Source organism: Rhipicephalus sanguineus, chromosome 5 (assembly GCF_013339695.2).
Source record: "Rhipicephalus sanguineus isolate Rsan-2018 chromosome 5, BIME_Rsan_1.4, whole genome shotgun sequence".
Taxonomy (NCBI): Eukaryota; Metazoa; Arthropoda; class Arachnida; order Ixodida; family Ixodidae; genus Rhipicephalus; species Rhipicephalus sanguineus.
In genome coordinates this window covers 95,194,165-95,205,137 of record NC_051180.1, presented here as the reverse complement: position 1 = coordinate 95,205,137, position 10,973 = coordinate 95,194,165, and the positions used below count along the sequence as shown (strand labels likewise).

General features: G+C 43.3%; 1 protein-coding gene across 1 annotated transcript in view; it reads right to left on the bottom strand.

Annotated features, from left to right (window-relative positions):
• Positions 1-1,813: 1,813 nt before the first annotated feature.
• LOC119394007 (CTD small phosphatase-like protein 2) overlaps positions 1,814-10,973 on the bottom strand; it is a 45,777-nt gene continuing 36,617 nt past the window's right edge. Inside the window, exon 13 of the mRNA XM_037661217.2 lies at positions 1,814-10,723. Coding sequence (XP_037517145.1) covers positions 10,658-10,723 — 66 coding nt within the window. The 3' untranslated portion in view covers positions 1,814-10,657. The remainder of the gene's footprint in view (positions 10,724-10,973) is intronic.

The window sequence follows — 10,973 nt, the reverse complement described above, 5'->3', positions numbered from 1 at the left end:
AGGTCTCGGTAGTGGGTAGGATAAAAGTTGTGGCAGAGTGTAAGGCTGGGAAACGTATTAGTAGTACGGAGATGGCGCCAAGCAGCAGCATGTGCACAGATTAGTTTCACGTGTGGTGGAGTGAACGTTCTATAAGATAGTCCGCAATGCTGTAGTGTGTGTGTGGGTGGCGCCGTTTCCACCTTTTCTGGGTAGTGCTGACCTTCCACTGGCACCTGGTCCTGGAGGGTAAGACCTCAGGCTGTCGCATGCTCTGCCCAAACAAAGCAGACTGGTGGAATATCTTGGTTTTGGTGTAGGATTTAATGAGCCGTTATGGAAATATGGCCTTGTGCATAGTTTTAACATGCTTGCTGGCAGTCAGTGAGAATGCTTATTCGCTTATCAGTGGGTCGAGAGCCGACACTGAGGGTTATGGCACGCACTTGAGCTTCCATGCAATTATTGGTGCGTATCGTAGCCGATGACGTCACTTCGCCCCTTGAGTTGGCAGCTGCCACTACATTTGACTTGTTGGGGTAGTCTGCTGCACCGTATGAAATGTCATGTTCATTGCTACATGCTTGGTGCAGTGCCTGTGCGCGTGCTGCACATATGCCCTTGTGGTGTTTGGGGTGCACATTTCAAGGTATGGGTGCTATGATGATATTGCCTCTGGTGACTGGTGCTATTGACAGGGGTTTACATGGGGCAAACACCGATGTTGTGTACCCCAACTGTCTGAAGACATCCCTTCCAGATGGTTTAAGGTGCAGTTGTATCTGACTTTCTGGGCTTTGATTAATTTGGTCATTGTGTTATGTACACCAAACTGCAATAGCCTTTGGCTATAGAGGCTTAAATATGCAGGCTGTTTGCCATTTTCACCGTGTATTAGGATGTCTAGCTGGTTTGCTTGTTTTTGGGTGAGTCGGTGGTAATCATGATTATGGCATGCATGATGCAAATGATGCCAGATTCTTTTAGGCCATGGCAGTGGTTGGCTATCCTTCGGATCACGTGGATCACCTTATTAATTTGCTTTTACAGTAATGTCAGGGTATATGTTGCATTTGCATTGGTTCTGGCCATGTAGACCCAGGAACCATAACTTCTTTACCTTGTTAACAGGTTCACCCTTCACAGTGATCGTGATGCAAGGTGGTAGGTAATGTCTTCTCTTGCATTTTATTAATATATAAGCTGTTCCAACTTTTGTGCTGTGCATGTAGGTCCCTCTGCTCACGAGTACTGGTAGGTGACATCCGCTGCTCTTTGTAGTACATCCTACATTTCGCTCTCCGAACCTTTGGTGGCCCAGATTGCAGTATCAGCATATAGCACATGCCTGATTCACGGTATGGCATCTAGTAGTGGAGGTAGTTTGCTCAATGCTATATTAAATAGCACTGGGGAAAGTACTTGACCCTTGTGGCGTGCCTTTTCCTGCAAGAGGGATGGAGTCCGACTGCAAGTTTCCAATTCCTATTGTGGCTGTGTGATCTCCAAGAAAAACTGGACATAATTGCATGTTCGTCTGCTGTGTTTTGGTTGCCACTAGATTGGCGAGTATTACGTAGTGAGCTACATCATCATATGTGCCTTTGAGGTCTAATGCGAGGATGGCTTTCGTTTCTTGGGTGTCGATTTGGTTAATTACTAGCTCCTTAATTTGGATCAGCACATCTAGAGTGCTATTTAAAAACAAGTCCCGCTTGATTGAAATGATAGTATGAAAAATTACCAAAAGTGTTTTGGTTGCGCTACTACAGCATGAAAAGTGCTGCAAAACAAGGCACACGGCAGCAACTGAGATAAGAAAACAGACCAGAGCTGAAGATTGTTTGTTTATTTGGTTGACTCAATGAAAGACAGCATAATAAATGCGCAATTATATGTTTAATTGCACAAAAACAGCAGCAGGGGCATAGAAATGTACACAGCTGATTCCATTTAAGCAAACTGACAGCAGTATTCACCAGCAGTTGCCAATAAAGTGGGGTGTATATATGACAAGAACTATTTACTAAAAGAAATTTTTCAAATTTTTGCATGTAAGTATGCACAAACACTTTTTCTGAGTGCGATACACCTGCGTCACATATAGATTTCAAGGGGCACAAGTTAGAGCTTCACATAAACATTACTGGAGGGAGTGTAAAATTCCAACAATTAAACTATGGAAGGCAATGATCATGGTCTTACTCTCACAAATCGATTTGGATAGTCTTGTTTGACAATCAACAGCGCCATCATTTGTTTCCATCATGGTAATAGTTTCAGAAACAACTCAGCGTTGCGAGTTAATTTGTCGTAGTGCACAATTTTGGACGCACAAACAGAATAGTTGTTCTGTGCAAGTTTCTTAGATTTGGCATGCAGCTTGTGACTAATGTTGTTAGGTTACATTAGAAAAAAAGTTAAGCTGATCAAGACAATAGGAAGCTTTAGTACTGTGTACATCGTCTGTAATGGCATTGTGTACAAGAATGTAATGTGTCACCTGGGGACGTGTGCAGAACTTCTGCTCATGCGTACCAGAGAAGTACAGCTTTCTTATGGGTGGTATGCACAGAGTACTAACACTTGCCAATTCTAATGTCTGGTAGCTCCAATCATGGTCAGACTGCCATATTGTGACGATGGGCTTCCCTCCAATAATTTTGGTATGAAGCTCTCTGCTAGCAAGTAACAAGCAGTTTTGGTGATGCCTGTATATGCGTGTGTTCTCTTGTAAGTCGTATGGTGCAAACATGCCTAACTGATGCAGTTTCAAAAGCACCGAAAACACACTTAAAAGCAGCTTGCCTATCTGAAAATTCGAATGTTCATTTATTATTAGTAATAGCATCATCTTTTGTGAGCAGGGTACCACCAGCACGAGATGTAGAGCAACAAAAGCTCCCTTAATGCAAGATATTCATTCTAGCAGAGCAGCAGGCTCGGTGCATGACATTTGGCTCCTTCAGTCACATTGCACGCTGTACAATTTTGTGACGTTTTGATTTCTACAAGTTCCGCGTTACTGAGAAAAAAGCAGCAAACAGAAAAAAACGGCAGACAGAAACCCAAGGAAACACACTTAACAGTGCAACCTAAAGCGTAGCCCATGCTGAACACGTTTTCTGAGCTACACGAGATTACTGCTACTGTCTGGACAGCTGTGGCGAAAAATTTGCATCAAAGTTCCAGTATCGAACGGGTAAAGACTTCTTCAGTGTACTGTACAAAATGTTGACGTCCGCAGCTGCCTCAAATAAATGCAGGCAGTTGTCGTCACGCGTGATCGGAATGTGCGTGCCACCGCTTCAGCTCGGTGTACGCAGCGGATTTGGGTTAGGGAGAGTAAAATTTTTTTTTTTTTATGGCAAGGAAGCTCAGCTGCAAATTATGCAGCACTTCCACGCGGAAACTGCAGTTTAAAATGATAGGAGTAGAAAAGCACTGAAGGCGTGTTGTTCTCGTACAGGACGTTACGCATCTTGTACTTCTGACTGAACGCACATCTCCATTAGCACTCGGGCTGCATAAGCAGAAATTCCTCTTACACAATCAATCGCTGTCCTCTCGTCATTTTTTCTTCACAGTTAGCTTTCTCGAACGATACTTTAGTGCGGATCTTGTTCCTTTTCTTGCCAAAGCGCCCTTTTGGCAGAAAACTTCCACGCATGCGCATCAACAGTTGCCCAACAACTTACTGTCCTTAGTAAAATGTTTGCGGAAGCACTTTCCCTACAACCAAGACTCGTGGAGCAAGTGACATTTGGGAGTAGAAACTCAATTTGGGCCAAGTAGCGTCACAGAGGCTGCTACACATGCTCGCATTGTCCAAAAGCAAGCGAATACAACACACTCGCTGTCATCCTATCACTACAGTTGCCAGAAGAACTAGGCAAACCTGCACAACATCCCACGAGATGGCGGCTTTATCAATTCTCTGCTAGTGTTCCTGATATACAGGACACTACCCTCTGTCCTTCGGTGATTTATTATCACTTGACACGGAGACACGCTACGAAGGAGTTTCTCCTTCGAAGTGTTTCCTGCACCACAACTCGAACAAGTATGCACCTGCCAAATCACGAAGGAAGGCGTGCAATGCAGTCAGATTTTGCCAGTACAGCGAAATTTGGGCGCTACTGCAAACAAAAGAAATTTCATAATGAAGAGAACTCAAAACAGCCTGGTGTGGTCTCTGGTACCCCTGCACTGTTTTTCACACTCAACACGGCAGGTAGTGTACACGTCTAGACCACTGGCCCCCTTCTTTCTTTTTTCTAGTTTCACCTCGACCCCGAGTATAAAATGCGAAGTAGTTGTAATGACATCTAGATGATAGTAGTCAAACTAGGCTACAATGATAGATTATTCATCTGGCTGTGGCACTTTTATGCGAGTGAAAGTGCTCTCATGAAAGCCAAGGAGAGAGGGAACATTTAGTAAATGTGGGAAAATGGGTGCCGATGCAGAGGTGTTGAGTGCAAAAACTTTACAAGCGAAGACGCCTCGAGAAAAAGCAAACAGTGGGCATGGCTAGAAGATGGAAAGCATGCCCCTTAAGCATTTCCTTTGAAATGTCGACTAATGAAGTCAGCAAAGTAAAAATCTCGCACAGCCAAAGGCCGATTCCGATTCAAGGAATCCCCTTTAGACGCACGCTTTCAGAGCACTGCTGATTGTAGCAGCCTTCACGGACAGAGAACCAGGGAAAGATTACAAAAGACAAAGAAAAAAGCAAGACATAATTTGGCAGACATAACAGTCACAAGTTATCTTCTTAGCTCTGCAGTGTAACAGACCAAATTGTACTTTTTTTTTTTTAACCTACAACTTAAAAACAAATGCAAACAGTACAAAACTGGAAGTGCATGCATACACGCTCGTGAACCAATGTCCTTCGTGCCTTTTGGCTGTCTAGCAGTGTACGGGACAGATGCCGTAACAATCAGCTTAACAAATGCCTTTTTTTTTTCCACGTGCATGCTTCGGCATGCCTTCGACACAACACATCTTCGAGCTGTTCCCCTCTCTCTGCTAGGAACAACAATAAAACGCAAGCGGCAAGTTTCACAACACTCAGTAGCAATGCGCTCAACCCTGCCTGAGACTTTCCTCGTATATACGCCACGCACTGGCCAGCACACACGTGTACTTAAATGATAGTGAGATCCTCTGATACGTGCACACATTTACACATATTATTCGATGGCACTCAAGCATTCATCACCCCTGCCCCTCCTATGTTTTTTTTGTAGTTTTCTTTTCTGTTCCCTGGCATCCCAGTTTTTACCAAGAGCTTTCTTTTTTTTAATTAAACTCTCCCAAGAACCAACAGCAGCACACAGACAACAGCTACGCTCGTTAACAATGTGCCATAGCTAACAAACAACAATCTAAGAGAGACGAGCCTTCTCATCAGAACGACTAAAAAGCATACGCAGTTTCTACAGCTGGCATGGCATGACAACGTGTAGTGATATAGCACAAGATGAACTGCCGTGGCCGATGTTCCACTTCGGCCCACAACTAATGCAAGGCAGCAGGCCGCCTGCCTCGACCGTAATACGCGCAAAGCCAGCCAACCCTGTTTCAGTACATACCCGACAACGGCTGAAAGTTTAGAACGAGTTGTGGTGAACCACATTGTGACTTTTTAAGGTGACTGCGGTCAGCCATGACTTGTGTGAGAGACATTTTAACATTAGAGTTGTATTCAACAGAGTCAAATTGGTTTATTGCTAATGTGAATTCATTCGATGGAACTCCCATCGAGGCAGACAGGGGAGACGACTAAGGATGTTGCTGTACTAGCCGACTCATTTTTGTGCGCGTGAATGAATACATAACACACTGATATAAAAGTGGGTCGTTAGTACAGCGATGTCCTTGCCTATCTTGGTGAATTCCCCTTAGTTATGTTATGGAGTCCGGGAGCTGGAACTCACACTCCGAGAAACTAGAAAGAAAAAAAAAAAGTTATTGGCCAGCAACGCTCCCATATATGGGGAAAAATATTTATAGCAAGAAAAACGCTCTCATGACACTTTCTGTATTGTCCAATAACCTTGTTTTCCATACATTTGCTATCATACAAACTACAACAGTGATTTTATACAAATTTAAGATTTTCTTGGGAATATAGATAACTTTTAGAATCGCTGTGGATCATCGGCAGCACTACCTTTTTTCTTGCACAATTTGGGGCTTCTGAACAGGTCTATCAAACAGTGAATACCAGCAGGTCTCTTCTCACAACAGCCATGTCTAAATGAGTATCTGCTGACGAAGGCAAAACTGCACCCGTTAGCACTAATGTAGGCTCCCAAAACTCGCTCCATACTTACCAGCCGAATAGTAATGCGCACCACTTAGCATACCACAGCCCCTTGGTACTCTCTGGTACAATACTTTCACAACATTCCTTTTCTCTCTGAGAGCAAAGCACAGTGTAGAAGCGTTTACTCAACATTCCAGAACTCATCACAGCAGTATAATATGTAAAGGCGTTTATAGATACATAAACATGTGACTGAATCACACTGTATGTGATGTTGTGGTACATTGCCAAGCATACCCACATTTTCGCGGAGCTACAGCGCTGTGCTACTGCTTCGGCCTATGTACATAAACCTCACTGCAGTACTGCAACACGCAGGACTCGCACTAAACAGCACCTGCACTTGAAAAGCATGCATGAAATCGAAGAGAACCCATGACAAATCAATTCCCGGCCTCAAGTGTGGGAGACATTGGTCACATTCAAACCATGCAAGGAAACCAGCTAGCGGATCTTGCCTACGATCAACAGTAGACTGGCTTTTTCTTTCACTGAACATAGATCATCACCTTAGAAAGTCCTTCTCCCCCCTTTCTTTGTAATTGACAGTCTAATAATCTCGCAAGCTGAATTGTAGATTGCACCTTTATCAACAGTCTACGGCAGGTCCAAATATGTTCCCTATGTTGTTCTGTAAATAAAACATAGAAAAGTAAGCTCTTACTACAAGTAAATGGTTACAGTCGCTCATTAATGGATGAATGCTCTCCCAAGGGCATCTGCTGTAAAGTACGATTGTTATATAAATTCGATTTTAGAGACAGCAAAATTGCACAATGAGGGATAATGCGTGATTTAAGCAATGAGATAATAATAATAACAATAAAAACATTCTCGAAGTCTTCTCACAGTGTAAAAACAAAAATGTGTAAGACATTTGCACTCTTTTTTTGCATGTACTAATATATTTTTGCAGCAGGTACAGCAGGTCAGGTTTCATGGCTCACTGGGAAAAGTTTGTCGGCAATAGCATTGTGTTTTTTGGCACATAAGTTTGTCGATGTTATAAATTTCTTGTACATAAAACGTCTGTGCCACGAATGCACTTGCAAGCTCCCTTAACATGGCTAGGTAATATTTCATGCATTCCTAGCAAAAACGATAACTCATAGAAATTGCACTTCACCAAAAGAAAGAAAGAATGAGCGAAGCACTAATAATAGCAAGTTTTGTGCTGACACAGTAATGGCAACCAATGACCTCTCAAAGCTGGTATTATTATACACCAAACTAGAGACTATACATGTGTCACTGACGAAAGCCACTTTCTGCCAGGACAACACTTCTTCCAGCACGGGAAGTCGTGAACGTCAACTAATGTCAAATGAGACAGTGCAGACATAACGAAAAGGGGGAAACAAAAATGTTTTGTTCATCAGTGGCCAATATAACTAGGTGCTGTTGGCCTTTTCCTACAGAGTAGTGTCCTGGTGACGGCAATGTTCCAAGCCAGCTACCGGAAAGTATCGTTTTGAATTCCCCCTTTTGTATCTCGCATTTCTGTATCAGTACGCTTATTAAGGTTTTGCAACAGGACTTGTCACTCAAATCTCGCATAGAGTTTTAATGTGTACCACGTGCCCGGTCTACTTGCGGTGCAATGTTCTAGCATGTTGCAGATCAGTGTCGTTCATTCTCACTGACCACATGAGTTTCGATTGATTTACATATACAGATTTTGCTGCGAGGAAGGATTTGCCTTGAAACAATACACTTAGCATTGGCACTTGCCTAGCTCGTATAGAAAAAAAAAAACCCATCCTCTACAAATATGGACTTCATTGTCTTGCCCATCAAAGCCACCTCTCTTACTCACGTAGTGAGGAAGTGTTGGTTTGACGGACAAGACGATGGCTATCACCCTTATTCACGTGACTGGTGCTGGGGGTGATTGGTGCTGCCACCAGGTCATTGATCACCTCCGCCTCAGATGCCTGCCACCACAGAGGCCAGGCTTGACGGCGATAGCAGTTTTCCGTCACTACCAATCAAATCAAGGACGCGCCAATGCCAGACCTATTAATGCAGCTTGTGTGCGAGGCTCAAGTGTTATGAATACAGAAGTAAACATGAAAGACGAATTTAGAGCTGACTGATCAAATATTTGGTTGAGTAGTGTCAAAAGGTTTTCCTTCTTTACTTTCATCAAATTCTGGTAATTTTCGCTTGAATGTACACAGCAGGTGAGCTTTTCTCTTTTCTTTATTGCGTGGCTCAATACTACTGAGCAGCTAATAAAACAAAGCGCGAGACAGACGAGACACGTCTCATGAATCCTGCCATGAGCAATCTGTGTAAATCAACAAAAAAAGGGGGGTTTATCGTTAATGCATTCTGAAAGCCATCTAGAGCCTTTGACATCTCCGACACAGCATTGCACTCGAACAGAAGCAAACAAGAACAATGCAAGAGATCACTTTCTTTTTCACAACAGTTATCGGGCATAACACACTCGTGGACAGCTTTCTGTGGTAATGAAGGTGGGAGTGCTTCTGCAAAGGGGTTTAAATCCTCATCCGCGTTAATGCATAATTCTCACTTGCAACACTAACATTACACGATTAACTGCAGCATTGAGTGTTACATTTGATTTCACTGCTTTTCTCTGCTGCTTTTGGGCAAAAGTGATGCAGTCATATGTAGAAGCTCTGCTGATTAAATACCTGTTCCAATAAATTAAAAATGTTACGATGTGCAGTAAGACTTCAGAAGCTTTCCTTCCCAATTTCCACGGAAAGCTGCCCATTTGTATAACACTGAGTTTTTGATCTGCCCCAAACTTCCAGTAGAGCGATGCATACCAGAACTACAGAAAAAAAAAGTATAATTTAAAGGAGTCAGCATATCCTAAAACTCTCGCATCCATAAGTTTGCGATGCAATCAGTTTAAGAAGCTCTGTTAAATTCACATATAGCATCAATAACATAATGTTGACGAGTCTAATTTAGTGTAAAATTCTTCCAGCATTCCCCCTATCCCACTTTCTCTAGTGCACATTTTTCACATCACATGTCTTCTTGCAAATGCTATTGCACAGAAACCAACAAAAATACATGCAGCTAAAAACAACAATGGTGTATATATATATCGAGCAGATATAAAGCCTCGCCTTTCGAGATGTACTAACACAAAGCATGAAATAACGTAAAATATGTCAACTCTCAGTAGAGGGTTCTGGCACACTGAAGACTCAACAGCACAGACATGACAAAGCACTGGATGGCACAGGTGCATACAGCGGTGGTGTTGGCAACATCATGCGAGATTGCTTTCAAAAGGGCAATGCACTCTCCTTGCCTCTTGCCTGTGTTTTAGTACGCTAAAATGTGATTACGTAGACGAATGACAGAGCGCTAACTTTGACTTCACTAATGTTAACCTTTTGAGGCTGTGTATGTATGTCACGGCTGTATACATGTACGGCAACTAAATGTTGCATGTGCGTTTCTTTCTACACGATGCGCTAGAACTCTCAGAATCTCGTCCAGAGATCTAGCAATCTAATGCAGCCGCTCATGTGATGTGCTTCATTTTGACTGTGGTTACGAGCCCTTAGAGCTGTATTCTCTGATAATGCACCGGTTTCCGAATGTTCTGACCCTTCGCCGTTGGTTTGCATGTGGCTCGGTGGATCTGCGCACCAGATGTGTGCTGCCAATGGCTCTCCCGCTGTACAGCAGAATAGTTCAGGAATAGCTGAACGAGCTATACAAACTCTTGGCAAGAACTACTAATGCATTTAAGGGCCAGCATAAAGGTGTTGGGAGCATTGCGAGCACGCTTTTACACTTTTTTTCTGGAAGGGTGGAGTAAGCGTCGGGCGAAACGAAAATATTTCTAGCGCAATAAAGTTTGTCTCCGTCTTGCGAGGTGTCGCCACAAATACAGCACGCATTCTCAGATGCACCTTCCAGTGCATGCAGTCCATCTATGTGCTATTGCGTCTCCACGGTGCCAGACACCCTCTACACCTTTCTGCTAGGTAATATCTAAAAACAACATAGCTCGGAAAAAAAAATCGCCAGAATGTTTCCCGTCACTCAAAACGGGCTCAGCTTCTTTACAGGCACGCATCACAAGCACACTCTGCTCCTTCTCAGACAGGGCTACGAACAAACATCCAACGGCGAAATTTTTCGCGGAAGCGGTATATGTATGCTGAGATGCAGTGATGTAATCGATTGCTGTCGTGCCAAAAAAGAAAATTTTTTAAAAGGAGACGGCACAGACCACATATGTACAGGCTTTTTTTCTGATGATGCTTTCCTGTCCGGTTGTCCTTCTGGTGGTACGGGCTGTAGTGGTGTCGACGTCTCATGGTCCCCGCTTTCTTTTTCTTCTTAGTCCGGGGGAAGGAAGCTAGCAAGATGGTACTTGTTGCAGATGTGGGGTCTCACGTCATCCCTCTGTGAGAAGAAAATGCATTGGCAGAGCAGACGGTGAAAGGGCGCTTTTTAATAAGTACTGGAGAAATTTGCCTGGAGCATGCTACTGTAGATGGGTATATGAAGAGGAATGAAGTGGATGAGATGCATTCATTTACTTTGCAATCACTGATAAGGAGATTCCAAAGCAAAAGTTCTGGACTCTGGCTGATCTTTGATTAACATTTCATACCGAGCATGCCACCGCGTGCAGGGCTTCACAGTGCCACTG